The sequence below is a fragment of the Podarcis liolepis genome (assembly GCF_965112155.1).
Source record: "Podarcis liolepis genome assembly, chromosome: 17".
Taxonomy (NCBI): Eukaryota; Metazoa; Chordata; class Lepidosauria; order Squamata; family Lacertidae; genus Podarcis; species Podarcis liolepis.
Genome location: NC_139571.1, coordinates 42,827,414 through 42,846,586, shown reverse-complemented (window position 1 = coordinate 42,846,586; position 19,173 = coordinate 42,827,414). Strand labels below are relative to the sequence as shown.

General features: G+C 42.5%; 1 protein-coding gene across 32 annotated transcripts in view; it reads right to left on the bottom strand.

Annotated features, from left to right (window-relative positions):
- Nucleotides 1–19,173, bottom strand: part of ADGRL3 (adhesion G protein-coupled receptor L3) — a 515,832-nt gene that overhangs the window by 41,380 nt on the left and 455,279 nt on the right. For 15 of the 32 annotated variants that reach the window (XM_083481628.1, XM_083481648.1, XM_083481635.1 and 12 more), the window contains one exon: nt 16,000–16,096. In XM_083481628.1, the coding sequence (XP_083337754.1) occupies nt 16,000–16,096 (97 nt within the window). Of the gene's footprint in view, nt 1–20; nt 150–4,047; nt 4,347–5,514; nt 6,817–15,999; nt 16,097–19,173 lie in introns of those variants that run through there. The other 17 variants (XM_083481645.1, XM_083481632.1, XM_083481630.1 and 14 more) reach the window with 3 other exon arrangements.

Sequence of the window (19,173 nt, the reverse complement as noted above, 5' to 3'; positions counted from 1 at the left end):
TGAGAGAAACTCCACCACACCTGGTGTGTTGTACATGCTGATAGAAGGGTTGTTATAGACGGCCGATTCCCCGAGCAATGTGTTATAAGGGTTGTTAGTGCCATGAGGACGAAGGAGAGCATTGGTTATAAGGTGGTTAGCCATGGCTCCTGGAGCAGCCCAATAGAAAGACAGAGAAAAAAAAGCAAAAAAAGGTCAATCAGGCAAATATGATTAAAAAAAGAAAACATTCAGACTGACAACAATTTCAACAGTCCCGATTAAAAGCAGCCAGCTACTTCGACTGGGAAGCTAAATGCCACCAAAGCACAGATGTCACTGAGAATGCAAACATAAAAGGATGGAAGTGATGCTAAACTAGCCATTCAGGATGTCCCCAACCAACTGCTTAGAGTGTAAATGGAAGAGACACGCAGCATGTTTGCCACATAAAAAAAAAGATGATGATCACTCTAAAGGAAAGGCCAAACAAATATAATGAGCGTAACTTAAAATAAAATGGCACATTTAACACCCACTAAAGTGAGTCATGAGTTTCCTCCAGATTTCGGGCTCCGCTGCTACACTCCCAGTACAGACTGCTCTTTATTCACTTTTGGAACAGTTTACTGACAACGCAACAAATAATGTGTCTAATATATAAAGTAATGTGATGTGATTCATATTTACTTCTATGAGAGGGGGGTCACCCCTGGGGCAGGATGGACCCTTAGAAAGCACTTTGTAATGACAGACAATGTAAAATTCAGATGTATACAATACTGGGAGTCAATACTCAGATATTATTTCCTTTCCATTTACAGTTCCTTGTTTTTTTTACAAACACAACCCTCAAACTGGTAAGTGGCCAAATCAATGTTCATTTGCCATGCCAGAATGTTAGGTCGGGGTGAGGGGACCTAGACCCTTGATATAAAGTCCACTAGTACGGAAGTTCTTTATAGTGTAATTCACAAAGACCAAGAATAGCAAAATAAACAAGTCTATACAAACTAGTGTTAAAAGAAGATTGATATGAACAAGGGAAGTGCAGAAATAAGGATCCTTCTGAAAGCAGCCACAGGTCCCATAGGGATGGTAAAAAATTCTGGGGAGGATTTCCAGACAGAGATGGAGAGAATATAGTTTCTCAAGTACTTCATTTTTTTCTATGTCTTGGAAGCAAGGAGTGATATAAAAAGACTAGGAAAGAATTGCTGAAAAACTGTGATAATGAAAGAGGACTATTTTTTTGTGTTGGTACCCACAATAATAATACAGGGACATTTGCAACAATTACCTAAAGACACAGTCCAACCACCAACTCCTGTGATCTGGTAGAGCTTTTATTCATTCTGATGGGGCTTGCATAGGATAATGCCCAGTTAGATTCTGCCCTAAGACAGAAACCCAAAACATTTCGGAGAGAAAAAAGAAAGAAAGAAAGAGAGAGAGAGAGAGAGAGAGAGAGGGGAGTGGGCGTACAATCAGATGGGGCTTGCTAAGGGTCAGCGCTCCATGGGGAAAAGGGCCTTGTGACACAACAGGCCCACAGAGCTCAGTGATCGTTTCTAAAGCATGCATATTATTGTACCAGCTAGGAGCTGCAGAAAAGTGATTTCTGCCTGATGACATCCTTATGTTGTTAACACAAATTGGTGCATAACTGATAGGATTAGATACTGTTGATACCAAACTACACAGCTGGCTCCCATGTGAGACTTAATGCAAATTGAAAAGGAAAAGGAAAAAGGAAACCATACATCCATATATGTATCTTGTTTAATCTCTCCAGCTAATCTTACGCTGTTGTGTTAATTTTTCTGCTACAGCTGTTTGCCATACCTTGTGATACGTGAGCCACAATTAATAGCTGTACTATAAAATCTTTTTGAACAACCTGTTCATTGTTCTCTAAAAATAATAACACCAAGAGAGGCTTTTGCTGAATTGCCTGTTGAACAATGTCGCCAATGGTAGTCAAAATCATACTCCATTTTTTAAAAAATGTACCACATTCCCACCACAGGTGAATCAATGACCTCTGTACCTATCATCACCTTGAGCGCAACAAGAGACATTCCCACTCAACAGGAGTAAGATGCATGTGTGTATCAACTTTAACATGACCTCCCAGGTTCTCACCGAAATAGTTTTCAGGTGAAGCTTAACTACGTACACAGGAGTTCCACTCAGTCTCTGTTAATCATGTCTCTAGATCCACTTCCCAAACTAGCTTTAGTCACCTGCCATTTTCAAGAGAATTTTAGCTGCACCCTTGTTCCTTTAGAGAATCTGCCTTGTTTGCCTTCTTGTAGAGAAAATAAAAAAAATCCTTCTAGTAGCACCTTAAAGACCAACTAAGTTAGTTCTTGGTATGAGCTTTCGTGTGCATGTGTGTATCTGAAGAAGTGTGCATGCACACGAAAGCTCATACCAAGAACTAACTTAGTTGGTCTTTAAGGTGCTACTAGAAGGAATTTTTTTATTTTGACTATGGCAGACCAACACGGCTACCTATCTGTTCTTGTAGAGAGTAAGAGAATTGGGGCAGATCCTCCTTTCTCAAAGGAGTCATGACAAAAACCCGGCTTGAGTTCTTTAAAACCAGCTAACTTTTAAGCTAGGGAAGAGCAGCTCCAGTTTTTCCTCAGTAAGATTCTGTACTCTCCAATTTCCTCTACTTTTCTAGTATCTAAATTGTGTCTGTTTATCACAGGTCCACAAAGTGAGGATGCTCCAAAAATGATAGGAGTGGTTGTGGTTTTGGCTTCATTTTCTCTATACTAACTGGTTGAAAAATAACAAAAAGCAAATCCGTAACTCTCAAGGAAGAGTTTAGCAAGGAGTGTTGGGACAGAAAATGAAAAAATAAAAATAAAAAATGTCCTGTCAATCAATGCTGGGCCTAAGAATGCCCCTAGTGGTTTATATGCTTAGCAGACAAGGTTCAAAGAGCTGGAATGTGGAATATGCAGAGAGAAACCCCAAGAGCTGCAAGTCAGTCACCTTCTTACCACCAAAGTTACAACTGCTTATTCATTTTATGTCCCGCTTCATCCCCAACACTCTGAACAACTTTACACAATACTTTAAAAGTTACACTAGAAAAGGTGAAAAGGTACATTGTTCTGCCTAAGCATTTTATGAAGACTAGCAAAACAGCTCATGCAGGGCTGCGATTGAGACGAAACAGATGGCAGTGGAACTTGTTATGTGTGTTCACATTTGGACGTGAACTGGGCCAGTGTCTGGGGCCAGGTTTTTCTTTGCTTTCTCTCTGATCGTGGTGGCAGAGTTATTGCTGGGAAGGAGAGATTAGAATGGGAAGCCATAGCACACAGGTAGGCAATGCGGAGATCTCCAAATGATGTAAGACTACAACTGTCATTAGCCATGCTGAAAGGGGATGATGGAAGATGGAGTCAAACAAAAATGGAGAGACCATGTTGGCTATCACTGTGCTATGGCAGTTTTTGGATCCTGGGTTTACCGCCAAAGATTTGTCAGGGTATTGCGAATCAATACGCCTTCTCCAACTTATGCAGGCCCTGGGCAACCCCAATTTTTGTGTCTCTTTCACTCTCCTCTTATAACTCAAGATCTACCTGACAAATCTCCTTTTCTCTAGGCTCCTCTACTTCCTCATCCCAGCTTCTATCTTAGTCCAGGCCTTCTCCTTCCATAGACCTTTCTTCCTCCCCTGACCCTATCTAGAAGCAGAATAGTTTAACGACTGACACTCATAACTGGCTACCCCATAGTCATGGCCAGAGTCGTCATCATCACTGAAACCCCCGGAATAAAGAGCAAAAGCACCAAGTTTGAGGTCAGATAGGATGGACACAATTCTGTCAACGATGATTGACACTTAAGGGTCTGCAGTTGGATGAGGAAACCTGAAGAACTCTAATGCACATTTGCATATCACACAAAAAGATTAGGAGACACAATGATTTGGGACAGCTACAGAAAATAGGGACTGGCCGTATGTCATTGACTCACTGGGGACGTCAAACTGCCTAACATCCGTATCTTGCAACAAGAAAGAAGGAGATCCCACACAGGTAAGTGTTTGAGGTTGACTTTATTGGTTTGCCCATTACCTCACTGGATTGCCTAGTGGTTAATGCAAATAGCAAAGAGGTCAGGGCAAAGAGTCTGTATGGCTCCCTGAATGTCACTTCCTCACAGCTCTTTTTCTGTGGGTTCCATTTCGTGCTTTTCTGCCCACTCCTTGCGTTCCCCGCTTTTCCATGGCTTCTGTCTTCTGATGTCCCAGCTTTGATGTAGCAGTGGAGTAAGTGGACAAGCTCTACCAGGCGCTGTGCGGAGAATGAGTAACTCCTCTGGGAAAAGCTCTTGAACTGAAGATACATGGACAAGAGTTGAAGTCAGGCTGTGTTTCCGTAGATTCAACTTCCCTAGCTGTGACCGCCGCCTCTGTGAGCCACGGGGGAACCCCAGCTGACAAAGCGTCTCAGTCCGAGTGACAAACCATCAAGGTTAATATGCGAGTTAGGCACGCAAGGCACACGCAAGCACACACACACAACTCACCCTTCCTCAGATGATCTGTGCAGATCACCTTGGAAAAGGTGATCACCTTCTCTCCACTCATCAATGGATAGGATGGAGGGGTGAGGCTGGCATCCCCATAGGGGCATAAATATACCCCACCACTGAGTTTTCTCTTTTATCATTATATATAATTTGCTAGTTTGGCCATAGGTGTGGGGTCCCATAGCTTAACTCATTTACGTACATTGCTGACAATCGCTCATATTTGCAAGCAAGATTTTGGTTGTAGTGACCATTTTAAATGTTTATGCTTTTGTTTAATTAAATGAACAGTGTAATTCAGGAGAAAGCAATGGATCTAGTGGAAGAGGCTATTCTGTGATCTTTCCTAATAATATATGAATTATTTTCCAGAACACTTTTTTTTTGCTATGGGAAATTCCCACTATATATCAAAAGTTCCTCTTCTGCTCCTTCAACATTTCCAAGAGATTATAGAATAATAATTATTAAATTTATTTATTAATACTAGGGTCTTATACCACCCTGCTGTTACTTCAAAGCCTTTCCCTCTAATTGCTGAAGATGATTTATATTCTTTATTTTCCCAGATCTTCCTAGATATATTATCTGCCATACTTTGGATGCAGCTGACAATCAAGTGTTTTACTTGCTTTGGTTCAGACCAGTATTTTAAAAGTAACTTATACATCGAAGATAAAAAGTCATTCTTAATAGTCATAAATATTTTTGAAAGCGGATTCTTCTCTTATGGTGCGATCCTATACACATTTACCTGGGAGTAAGCACCACTGAACTCGGTGGGGGTTACTTCTGCATAGACATAACTAGGATTGCATGCTTAGTTGCACATTAGAGCTTAGAGGTTCAATGAATAATGTGTTTGAATGTGGTCAAACCATGGAAGACTCAAACCTTGTAATTTCCTTTTAATCTGGAATAAGAATGTTATGCATCAAAATATCTTTATAGTGGAAAAAGTCTTTCTGAACTTTTTAAAAAATATTTTTTTATTTTTTATTTTGCAAATACAAACCAAAAGAAGAACAATGCAAGGAAGAAAACAATTGAACAACAACATATTTCTAGGGGTCACTACACAGCGACTCACATTTGGTACAATTGCATATCCTAAGCTTATAAATTAAACTATCACTTATTATTGTACTTTTGAAGGAACCGAGCCGTATGGATTAATATGCCTAATATGATTTTAAATAATCTATCACTGATCTAAGCAGTGATATAGTTCGACCTAGATACAGCTTGTGCTGCCCCTATAGTCTTAAACTTCATATTTTAGTTTTGCATCCTTTGTGGGTAGTCAGTGGAGGTGGAACCAGTTAATTGGAGTTTACACATCTTCTGCCATCGTGTCCATAAGAAATGCCTAAAATCTCTTGACTACAAAGCTAATGTCAGTTTGCCTGAAATGATTGATTTAATAGCACCTCTGAAGCTAAATGTAACTCGACATGTCAAAGGAAGTTTATCAGAACTACCACCAAGGGAAAGGAAAGCTCACCTTCCTACAGAGTGGTTTCGTAATGAATTGTATATATATAGTGGCTGAGAAGGTCAAGTATTCTGGCTGAATGTTTGGCGGTGCTATTGTAACACCAAGGACTCTTTTACTGTCCTACAGCAGAAGGGAAACATTCACCGAAAAGCTTCAGCCTTTGCTTGCGTTACACATCCCATTGCATTCGGTCTCTTGCAAGATGCCCCTCAGAGAAACAAACTCTTATTGATTCTAGCAAACTAAGGCCATACAGAGACAACAGACCAAGTTGTAACTATTCCCTAAAAGGCACATTGCCAGGATGACATGCTTGCAGCTCCAGTTCGTGAAGCTCTAAAAAGATGTGGCAATACAATGGCACCTCCATCCAGGATTAACTGTATGGAGTAGAAAGGATGCCATGAAGTGCAACCAAGACATTCCGTTGTGGGCAACCTTCTGGGGGCGGCGTATCATTGGGGGGTGGGAGGCATAAAAGGGGCAAAAGCAAAAATGGATGCGATTCTTCCTTTTGTACAGTGGGCTATATTCCAGCCATGCAGAAATCAGAAGTTTCTACATTCCGCACCCCCCCCCCCCCATTCTCCACCTAGGCAACCAACAGGCACCGTTACACTTCAATGACATTCCAGCTAGGTGTTTAGCAGGACAGGAGAGCGATCTGTGGCCTGGGGGAAATCCCAAGGTTTGGAAAGAGAGGCCTGCTTCCCTGATCTACATGTTCTTGAGACTTCTATATGGTGGCCGGGAGGCTGCTCTGGAGGATGATATATCTGAAGCCAAAGAAAATAAATGTTCAGTGCTAAATGCTAAGTGTTGCCCAGGAACTCCTCTATGGAAGAAACAGACGCAGAAGCATTGGGCAAGGCTAAGCTCTACACATCAAGCTGAAACGTAAAAGGATTGGGTGTGCTTATTCCACAAGGCAGGTCACTGTCTTTATGAACTGATGTTGAAGGAGGCCAACTTTCACGGCTGATAAAATAAGGCTGATCTTATAAGATCCCGGTCCCCACCCCCCGCCCCAAGGAACTCCTTTCCAACACCAAGTCATAATGAAATGGTTGCTGCTGGAATCAAATAGGACAACGGATGTAAAACCTGAGGCAAACACAAGACTGGTGTTACATGTTACTGAGAGCAAGTTCAATACATTTGTGTCTGTGATATAGACACTAATTTTCTTCAGCTGGTGTTGCTTCATCTTTTCTCATATATGGGGGTAAATGCTCCTGGATAATGTTGTTGAGAACATCAAAGCAACGGGTTACATGCCTATCAATGAACCTATCGAAAGGTTCAGCGACAGAATTGTAACTGAGCCGCAGATTGATTGGGTGAGACACCACAGCCTACATCTCAAATCACACTAAATGATCATGTTGTAAGGTCTTCAGAAAGAACGGCCACTTATTTGGGGAGAAGGTGAACTTGTGGGCAACCCCCCACCCCATTATCTGAGTGGTTTGTGTGCAGAATACACAATGCTAAAGAATACACAACCCCATTCACACAGCACTGCATTGCTCATTTTCCAAAACAGGAAAACTGGAAGACTTGACACCCAAGAGTGCAGCTCTTTATTTTCCTTTAAGGCTTGTTCACTATCAAATCACGACATGGAGAAATGTCCATTGTGCTGCTCCAGCAGGACCAGCCTGCGATGCTTTGCCACTTGAGGCAAAACAGAAAATGGCGCCCCCTGCCTTGTCCTTCTCTGCTGCCTCTGCCACACCCCACTGCTGCCAAAGTGGGGAGATGGGTGATAAGAGTCATGATTCTAGGGGAGGAATGAGCCTTGCAGGAAACACAGTTCTGGAATAGGAGGGTAGATTCATTCGTAATATTCAGTACTCAAAGAATTTAACCAATCCATGGCTGTTCTAGGGAGTCAGCAAACTAAAGATGGTGCCAATAGGTCACAGCCCAACAGAGTTAAAACTCTTTACACTTAACTCTTTTGTTGGCTTGTGGTCAGTGGAGTGAAGCATATGGAACTGAGCACAGGATCGCAGCGCAAATTATCAATGGATATTATTAATTGAGTCTATACACGGTCTTTCATTGAAAGAAACACAACCGAGGCTTCTCACAAACAAATGAAACAAGTTATAGCCCTACAACCGATAAAACCAAGTTAAAACATCAACATTGTAGGCAGAAACAGCTGGAATTGGTATTGATAGAGAAATGCCTGGGGTAAACAGATATATTTTCAATTGTTGGTGGAAACAACCACACGCAGGGGGATTGTTCCTCATGGTGGGTGCCATCACCGAGAAAGCCCTTCTCTGCACCATGGTAAGATGTCTACAGGTTGTGGCAGAGTTAATAGGGCTTCTTCCACAGATGGAAGCGACCAAGGTGGTCTATATTAGGAATGCCTGGTTAGGAGCTTTTTAGAACCTTATCAACCAGGAGTAAAACCTTGAACTTGGATCAGTAGCTAAATGGTCCCCAGTGCAACTCTTTCAGAAGAGTTGCATTGAGCAACCTGGTCCCTGCATTCTGCAGGAGTTGCAGTTTCCAAACAAACCTTAAGGGCAGCTCCACATAAAGTCTTTTGTAGTAATCCAGTCTTGAGGTTACCAGTGCACGAATCACTGTATCGAAGCTAGCCCTATCCAGGAATGATCACTACTGACAAACCAATTGAAGCGGGCAAGAGGTATTCCCTGCTGGTGATGTCGCTTGGGCCTGCAGTGACAAATCCAGGAGCATCCCTCAGACTGTTCCTTCAGAGGAAGTGTAACCACTACTATAGTAGGTTAACACCCCAACCTTCAGATCCAAGAACTGATCACTCACAGGGGCTGTTGTCTTTTCAGGATTCAACTTCAGTTTATTGGCCTTCATCCATCCTACCACTACATCCAGGCTCTGTTTTGGACATGACAGACACTCCAGACACGGAGCAGCAAATTAATGACACCTTGCCCTAAATCTACTGATGACTGCTCCCAAAGCTTTATATAGATGTCAAAGGTAAGGTAAAGGACCCCTGGACGATTAAGTCCAGTCAAAGGCAACTATGGGGTTGCAGCGCTCATCTTGCTTTCAGGCCAAGGGAGTCGGCGTTTGTCCACAGACAGCTTTCCGGGTCATGTGGCCAGGTTGACGAAACCGCTTCTGGTGCAACGGAACACCATGACGGAAACCATAGCCCATGAAAACGCTATTTACCCTCCTGCCGCAGCAGTGCCTATTTATCTACTTGCACTGGAGTGCTTTCAATCTGCTAGGTAGGCAGGAGCTGGGACCGAGCAATGGGAGCTCACCCTGTCATTGCGGGGATTCGAACCGCTGACTTTCTGATTGGCAAGCCCAAGAGGCTCAGTGGTTTAGACCACAGTGCCACCCATGTTAAATGGCATTTGTCATGGTGCCGAGCACCCCGTGTTTACCCAATGCTTCTCTCTGGCACAAACCCTGCAGGTTGATATACGCACCGCTTCCCATCCCCTTTGTTTTTTGTGAGAGGAGTGAACAAAACGGCTTACAGTCGTGAAATGCCACTGCTTCTGCTACCCTCAGAGCACAACCCCGTATTTTTCTTTCGCTGCCGAGTGGAGTGAGACAGATAAGGTTTCAGAATATCTGGTATTGTTTACAGAACAAGAAGCCTGGCTTCCTCCACTGGTGACAAGTTGCTTTTAATAAGATTTCTAGAGTGATGCTTTCAACTCACCCAAGTACTTTTTACCTTATTTCTTGGGCTGGAGTGCCCTCTAGAGTCTTTAAGAACCTCCTGCACTCCTCAGATTGCTCTTTTCATTGCAATCTTTCTGGGTTCCTGAGACAGTACGCCTTTGTCTCCAGAGAGGGGCCCTAGCATATCACTGGGCTTACTCTGCCAGATACTTCTAGCCAGATATTTTGCCCTGCCTTTCTTCCTCTTCTGTTTCCTCTTGCTGCTGCTTTTGCTATTTCTGTGATTTACACAGCAGCTGGGAGAGTGTGGCAAAACCAGGTTGCTGGGAATTTCTGCACCTTGTTCGGTGGCGTTTATATCCATTCGGGCCGAGTGTGGCATGGCTGTGATTCCCATCCATGCCCAACTCTCTACAGAAGATTTAGCTGAGCAGTGACCCATGAGCGAACCCTCTGCGAAGGAGCATGTCAAAATGGGTGTGATAAAAGCCATAAACTTCTCATTGGCAATTTTCACACAGCATGAAAGACAACCAAGGGTTTCTTGAGTAAACTAGACCTGGTGGTGCAGCCTTGAAAGGGCTGCAGAAACTGCTGTCTGGGGATCTTATATAGGAGGACGGTTTGCTCCCACTATACTCTCTTGGTATATTTCCAAATAAAGAAAACACTACAAAAACAGCACAACAGGCCTGCGCTCTCTTCTGTAAAGGAAACCCTATAATACTGGGAAGCGAGGGGTTTGTAACAATACCATAATTAAAACAAATCCGTTTAAAATCTAAAAATCTCAACACAGCTAGCCTAATTAGCATATTTCTTTTATATATTTAAAAGCTATCGTTCCGGAACATGTCCTTCACTTTAATTGGATCACGTCCCAGTAAAATGACATTTATCACTGTGAATGCCCTCCTAAATAAATATTTTTCCAGCTTTTCTGAAAGCCCCCAGCCAGCTATTCATTGGGATGTTCAAAGAGACGGCACCACCACAGAGAAAACCCTTTCGGCGTCACCCTGGCTGTATCAAATGTCATGGGATACATCAGCATGAGATGCAGAGAGAAATTAAAGACCAACCCCTAATTAAGCCTTACAAAAACAACACTCTTTTAAACAGAAAAAGCATGTAAATGAACGGCTCCCCATGTTTTTAGGTAGAAGCAGAGTGACCAAATGTAAATTTTGACACTGAAGTTTGAAAATATGCCTTCATCAGTGGATCATTTTAAAGTCTGCCTAGAAATAACACCCACACCCCTACCTGCCTCCAGGTATCCCTGCTAAGTTAGCTTTGCTGTATATTGTTTCAGCATCACAAACGACAGCTTAATTATATTTGGAGAGAAGACGAGGTGGTGGGAGACCTCATTCTGAAAACACTCAGGTTTCACTTGGGATGGAAATCATGGTATTAGGTTATGAATTTTAATTTCCTTTCAGACTCAGATTCCCACTGTTTGAATTTGAGATTAATTTGCTCGACTCATTATGAGAGAATGTACATGAAACTGAAATTAAACTGATTATATATAAATACAGTTGCCATAACACTCTATTCCTTTTTCCTGTTTAAGTTTCAGATTATGTCTTTGCAGATCACATAAAATACTTTAAATATTTAGTCAAATATTTATACATTCAAGGTTGCTATTGCCAATTTCCAATTGCAAGTGGGCCTGATCAGGATTGGGGCTACAGCGAGACAGTCATAGCTTTTATAAAACAACAACAGCACACTTTTCTCTCGTGAGAGAATCAGAATTAATTAAAATGCTATTGGTGGAGATGTTTCAGTTTAGATATGAAGAAGAGAAGAAGGTTTAGAGTTTGTGCTTCCTTCAGACGAAAGGGGTGTTCATATCACCACCAGTTAAGTCAGGATAAACCTGAAGTTGTGGTTTCCCCCCAGTGTGCTTCACATCGCTTCCCTTTCCCCCAGCTGTTCACATCAACATATCTTAATTAGTATCAGATCAGTTTCTGTTTGTGTGCACACCAAGGGGAGTGGATAGGGCAGGAATGTCTTCACCCCACGCAAAGGTGTTCACATCTTGACTGGAGACACCTGGGACCATCTTAAGGACCAATCAGTGTGAAGCTGAGTTGAGAAACAACTGCATCAAACTGGAAGTTTTAGCTGAGTTTCCTGCATTTCAGGGGGTTGGACTAGATGACCCGCGGGGTCCCTTCCAACTCTACAATTCTGTGATACTGTGGTATTTCCAAACCAAGGGTACATGTGCATTTTTGATGAATAAAATCCAAGCACTGGGAACACAGTAAGTGCACAGTGAAATGTGTGGACACAGTCAAATACCTTTCCTAACCTGTTCGGTTCTGAAGAAAGCATGGGGGATTTATATATAAAAAATGTCTGTCTCATTTTTAAAAAGGCCACAGCTCATGTAAAGGGAGATTTAAATATTAATTAAATATTAGGGGTTGAGAGTTTTCAGAAAAGCTTGGGTCCGGTGCCATTAGCATTCTCTCTCCTCGCGCCCCTGTACTTTTACTTCCCCGTGATTTTCATGTCATACATTCCCCAACCTGTTGCAGCCTCGCTACTACTTTACTTATTGTGTTATTGCTCCTGCACTGTCGATTTCCAGATGAACCAGCCACCTACTATTTTATTACTGTTTTCAGTGCAAGTGGCTTTGACCTTGCAGGACAGCGTTTCTTTTGTTTTTTAGGCTACTTCTCAATGCACACCTTTGTACGTACACACACATGTGCTTCGACTGAAAGCCAGTTCCCCAAACCTTCACTTTCCAGGCAAGGAGGGGCGTGACTATGATATTCCCAACTTAATGCCCTTCTCTCAGGAGCACAGTTCCCCAGCCCAGCCCAGCCCAGCCCAGCCCAGGCTCTTACTGAGCAGGAAAAGGCTGCGCTGCTCACCATGGATCCTTGGGCTCAGAGCATTATTGTGTATGGTTTCTTTGGTGTGATTTCCCCACCAGCAGCAGCAGCAGCCAGTGAAGGCTTTCTTTCCCTCTCCCCTCCCATGCAAGTAAAAAGGAGAATGATCTATTCATTAACTCACATTGGGGGTGGGGAGATTGGCTAAATATACCCAAAAATGCTAGCGGAGGGAGAAGCCCATCTTTACCAGGGACCGCTGGGGATAACAGAGTTCCTGCTGGTGGGGGAACAGATTCCACTACAGAGTATTTCCTTTTGGATCCAGCCTCTTAATGGAGGGATTGCACCATTAACTTGTATTAACTTGTCTGCGGAGATGGGAAGGTGTGTATGCATGCATGTACTTGAATAAAATGAATAATAATAAAAAAGAAAGTCTATGCCGTACACATGACTAAAGACCCTCCCACTTTTTATTGCGGTTCACAGGGGCATGTCACATGGAATGCTGTGATAAACAAGGGAGATACATCATTCTATTCTATACAGTGTGCGCCATGAGCAGCAGTTGCTTTTGTGAAAACTACCCGGACAGTTGTACCTTGGAAGTCGAGTGGAAAATGTTGTGCAAGTCCGTTTGACTTCCAAAACTTTCGGAAACCAAAGCGTGGCTTCTGATTGGCTGCAGGAAGCTCCTGCAACCAATCGGAAGCCCTGTGCGATGTTTGGCTTCCAAAAATAGTTTGCAAAGCAGAACAGTCATTTCTGGGTTTGCGGCGTCGGGAGCTGATTTGTTCGTCAACTAAGCTACTCGAAAACCAAGGTACGACTGTATTGTGATACCTCACCAGTGAAAGAGGTGGGGGGATTGCATAAGTTAAAAGTGCCCAGCAGCCAAAGTCCTTGAGATCAATGCTTTGCTATTTGGTTTAATTTTATTTCATATACAAACAAAGTGGGTCAGGAGGAACAGGGACCACAGGTGAATGTGAACGTCTGGATTTCGTACAGCTTAAGTTTGCTTCCTAACTTCTTTTTTGAAATAAAAACAAATGGTAATTGTTTTGATTTGGACCGTGGACTCCTACGCAAATACTAGAGACCACACATCCTCTTCCTCTTGGTATGTTTTATTATTGATTTAATAGATTACATAGCTGCATACTGGATTTCCCTATTGGCAGTTGTGACAACCTATCTTCTGTTCCTTTTCCTGCAGTCTGTCTGTCGTTATAAAACTGAATAAAAATATGTGAAAAACAAAAACAAATGAAAGTAGACAGCACCTTGGCAAGGGAAGTAGGAGTGTGTGTGGGGGGGTACTGCCTCTGTCCTCCCCCCTCCTGAGCACAAAGCTCCTCAGGCTGCCACACACCGGCCTGATCAGTTTCATTGTGTTCTTGCTTTGTTTACGGTCGCTAACTTGTGCTGTGTTATGTTTGGTATTTGATATTTTAACTGCTAGGAGCTACCACAAGCATCGCCAATCTGAGACTGGTTTCTCTTAGTGTAAATGTGCTTAAGGTTGGTGGAGGAAGAGTGGTTTGCTCTTCCGAAGGAGTGTGTAATCCTCTCACCTCTGGCCATGTTTCATCCACAGTAGCCTTAAATTATCTATATTCACCTTAATTTGACAGTGGGCATGTTTATGAAAAAGCACATGAGGGTCACCAAAGCATTGCCTTGAAAGGGACTAACACACATTTTCCAATATGATGCCCAGAAAAAACAACAACACATTTTAGGGTCCCCCCTGAAATTATAGAAAGAGTAGGGTTGCCAGATCACACCCTGAAGATTCCACGTAAGCCCTGGTTTCTCTGAGAAGCAGAGAGGGCTCTCCTATTCCCCCTTTTCCTCCTCAAGTGTTGCAGAGCGAAACAAGGAGCCTATTTGCTCCAGAAGACTGGAAGGGATGAGTGTGAGGGGGCAGAGGAGGAACAATGTAGAGAAGCTGCCTCTTGATATTTTTTGATGTTGCTTCAGAGTTGTTAACAGATGGGATCTTCGAGCAGCAATCTGGTGCTAGGAGGCAACTGCCTTTGCTAAACATTTCGCGCTTGTGTTGACAAAGGTGATAAAACTATTCGAAAGACGTGCATTTCTTATAACACTATTCAGCTGCTGCCTAATTTCTAAGCTTGGAAATCCAACTCCACTCAGCTCGTAATGCTCATTTCAAAGATGAGGCTGGATTATGGTGCCAAAAACTCATATCTGGTTCAAATTTTAATCCAACGCAAAGAACGCTATCAATCCTCTCTCCAAAAACCTTCATCTCTCCAGGTTAAGTGATGACGCCCTCATTTGCATACCCGAAAAGCGGGGAGTGAGAAGGATGGCTAATATGAGAGATTCAACTTCATCATTCCCGAGGGCATCAGGAAATGGCAGCTGGCGGGTGCTGGGAGAAGAGCTGGACGGCAGTGGTGAATTTTGCCCTCACCTGACTTTTGACCCCCCCCCCCCAATGACAAGAGCTTTTAGATGGTTTTGCCTTCTGCGCTGATTTGCCACTACTCAAAACCCTTCCCTGTCCCACTTACCATCTTTGTGGCTCCACCAGCAGTTGACCAGGACCACCGGGAAAGTAGCTTTCCCAGCATAACTGACAGGTGTCAGTAGCACTGGGAAAATATCATTTCCCAGGGCTCCTGGCACCTCGCATGCAGCCGGGGAAGCCTGTGGTAGTCCAGGAAAGAGGGAGGGGAGAAAGCCCTCCTCCCTTTCCTTTATTCCACCATTTCAGCTGCTATAGCAGCAGAGTAGGAGAATCAGAAGGAAGGATCACTGAGAATGAGGGTTGCCAGATCATCAGGGATGTGGCAGGATGTGTGTTGGGCCTGAATAGATCATCTTATTTCCCTAGATTTCTAAACCCAATTTTGAGCCTGGTTCTCCTCATCACATTTTAAGCAGAGAATTTCCCACAGTCCTCTGGAGAGCTGAGAGGCATCCATTTTGGACACAGAGGATGATGGTCTGGGCACACATTATGCAGAAGGTTTTCACCTTTACAAAGCCTTCCAAATTGCTTTTTACCTGGGATAACAACACTTAGCAGACTATATCACTCCATAATTGCCCATTTCATTGCTAGCAATGAAGCTTGACAACCTCCATTTCTTGGCACCAGAAGTTGACTATAGGAATATTCTGCCTCACTCCCCGCCTCATCCACGCACTCCCCCCCCCCAATCCCTGCTGCAACCGCAGCAATATTTGTGAAAACACATGCTAAAAACTAATAAACATTTTTAAAAAATCATTTTCGCTTAATGAAAAACAGTGCATAAAGCACTTTTAAAAATTCTCCATGGACATAATTTAATCCAAAGGAACGAGGTGCTGCACATTTCAAGGTCGACAAAGCATTGCCGTTTAGATTCCTTAGTAATTACAAAGGTCATACATATCTGATAAGTCCATAATTACCTCTGTTAAGTGACGCTGAACTGTTTATATCACCAGTGATGAAGGATGACTCCGACTGCTTTCGGACAGTGTCATTCCACATCCTGCGAATGCGACTCTGGAGAAGGGCAAAAGGAAGGGGCAGAAAGTGAATCTCAACCAGAGCATCTACAGCCGCCTTTGCCAACCTTCTGCTTCCCAGATGGTTTTGAGTACAACTCCTATTCACCTGTATATACATGCAGGTCCCGCTATCTAGACACTTCTTGTATGAAAATTCACTTATCCAAACATGAGGAATTGGTACCCAAACCTTGCTATACACATCACAGAGTCAGATATCCAAATAGCTGGACCTGTGTGCAGAACTGTAAACAAATAAGCAGTCTTAAACAGGCCTTTCTTTCTGTTTTTTGCTGGTCTGCAGCATCTGTTTTGCCACAAACCATGGTGGGAGGGAGGGGAGAGATCAGACAAGTAAGAGCCTTTCCCCCTTCTTTGTTTGCTTCTTGCAAGGTTTCAGAGGGTTTCTCCATCATTTTGTGGTCAAAATTAGGTGCTTGGGAACACATTAGAATTTTCCCCATAGGAAATAATGGAAATGGTTGACTCTTTATGCAAACTCTTGCCTAAGTGACGATTTTCTGAGAATGCGCTGTATTCAGTAGTGAGAACTGTGTGTAGTAGTCAGTCCCCCCTTGCATATAGCAGAACATGAATCTGCTTTGTCCAGAATCCTGATTCCAACTAGAAGCTCACAAAGATGCCTACAGCAATAGATCTTCTATTTTAAAAGCCTTAAAATGCAGACTATATACTAAAGCGCAAATCACGGATAATGGGACTGGATCAAAAGCTGAAAGGGATGTGCCCAGAAAGTTCTGTGAGTCCGACTTCCAAAACATTCAGAAACCAAAGTTTGTGAGTTCTGGGCACAACCAAAGCACAGCTTCTGATTGACTGCAGGAAGCTCCTGCAGCCAATCAGAAGCTGCAGAAGCCCTGTCAGATGTTCGGCTTCCAAAAAGAGTTCACAAACCAGAACACTCACTTCTGGGTTTTGATAATTTGGGAGCCAAAACATCCGAGAACGAAGCTGTTCCAAAACCAAGGTACAACTGTATTAGCTTCTAAGGGTAGCCAAGATGCCAGAAATGGACCATTCCCTACATACAGGAGTACAGTCAGTGTTCCTGTCATGCAACTGGAGAACAGTGACTCAACTGTAAGATTCAATACATTGAAACTTCTTGTCTGCCTCAAGCACTCAGAAATACATGCCTCCTCTGAATATGGAGGTTCTGTGTGAATGCACCTGAAATTTCATGGGAATTCCTCCCTTAAAAAAGTAATGGCTAAAAGAACACTGAGCCAGGTTAAGCAAAGGCATATAAGTCCAGGGTGTTTGGTGGGACTAGAGATGGGAAGGCCTGGAAAACCCCCGGAAAAAATGAAAAAACAACAACCCAGTTTGATATAGTTTGAATATTCCACACACTTCCCCCCCAAGTTTTACTGGGGTGGGGGAACGGCTTTGGGAAAAAACGAAAAAAAAACTGGTTTTTCTCTAGGTGGGACACATTATACATTTGAACAGCTATGTGAAGTGGACTCATACAGAATGGAGCTGCTTTGCAACCTCATGTTTAAGGCTGTTTAAGAACTCACGTTGTAAAGCAGATCTCTTGCTATTGGCAGGGAGAAATGCAATCTAAGCATCTCATGAGTATAAATTTGCTTAGAATCTAGGATAAATTTGGAAAGAGAAGTAGTCAAGTTAAATCATTAACAGCAGCTTTAATATTTTGCGGGAATTTTAAACTCAGTGGAGAACTGGGTTCCTTTATAATGTGAACAATATGTGCTATGTTTTTTGATATATCAAAACCAGGGCCATGAAAATCTGATTATATAATGATAACACCACTATGATGAATGAGCAGCCATCACCATACGTCAACCCGTCACTAAAGTCGGATTCAGAAATTAACTGATCAGGGTTAACAATTTAGATAAAAATCTTGTTCCTAGAATATATCAGATTTTATGGAGTTTTCATGAAGAAATGGATCAAAGGTAAAGAGTTATGATTGTCTGCAAGGCAGCATTTTATGAAATTACTCATTTTGATATTTGGGAATAGTTTTCGAATTACTGTGAAAAAACCTTGTTATGTTCTAGACTATGAGAGAATTGTTTTTTAAGTGCATGACTAGAAGGTAGAGTAATAAACTACATAATGTAGCCATAAAATATATAAGATTACAGGAACATAAAACCTCATTCTGGAAATGTAAAAAGGAATAAGATAATTTTGCGGCATGTGATGCTCTATATGTAGAAATGCCAGCAGAAGATTAATGTGGTAACTGCAAAGATGACTGAGCGGGTTACATCTTTCTTTGGACTTCTTAATATTACTTAATATTACTTAATATTACTTAAGAATTTTACTTTCACTAAGCACATACTCCGTTTATTATTAACCGAATGTTTCGGTTTTCGAATGCTGAAAACCCAGAAGTAATTGCTTCCGTTTTTGAAAGCGCCTCGGAAGTCAAACAGCTTCTCAATTTTCTCAATTGAATTTTCTGACCGCCCATTGCGCCTCGGTTGTTAAACCTTTCGGTCTTTGGGAAAGGATTATATTAGACAACTGAGGTTCCACTGTATATGATTCCTTCAGCCTGAAATGTCTGTGCAAAATTTCGGACAGTCAGAGATATTCCCACATTTGCTGAGTGGGAAAATAAATTGCATGCCATCTCTTCTAATCTTCTCTAATAACAGGATAAAAGAGAGAGGAAATTCTGTAACATACTTCTTCATAATTGGGCTATTTTTATTATTGACAGAATACATCTCACATATCTACAAACCTAAGTTTTTTGGAGTAACTTCACGGCTTCTTAAATATGATAATTGTATGATTTGAACCATGTTATTTTATGTAAAATTTCGCATACAAAAGGTGCAAGTCCAGAATACTACATATGGGCTGGTTCCTTTCTGGCAAGATCCAGGAATTGCTAACAGACTTTGAGTCCAGCTTGGAGTCCAAACCCAGCAGCAAGATCACACCTTCCTTTCCCCCCTCAACATGCAGCTAAAATTCCTAAGTGTCTGATGCTGCTATACTGATGACCATGCGTAGGCAAACTAAGGCCCAGGGGCCGGATCCGGCCCAACCGCCTTC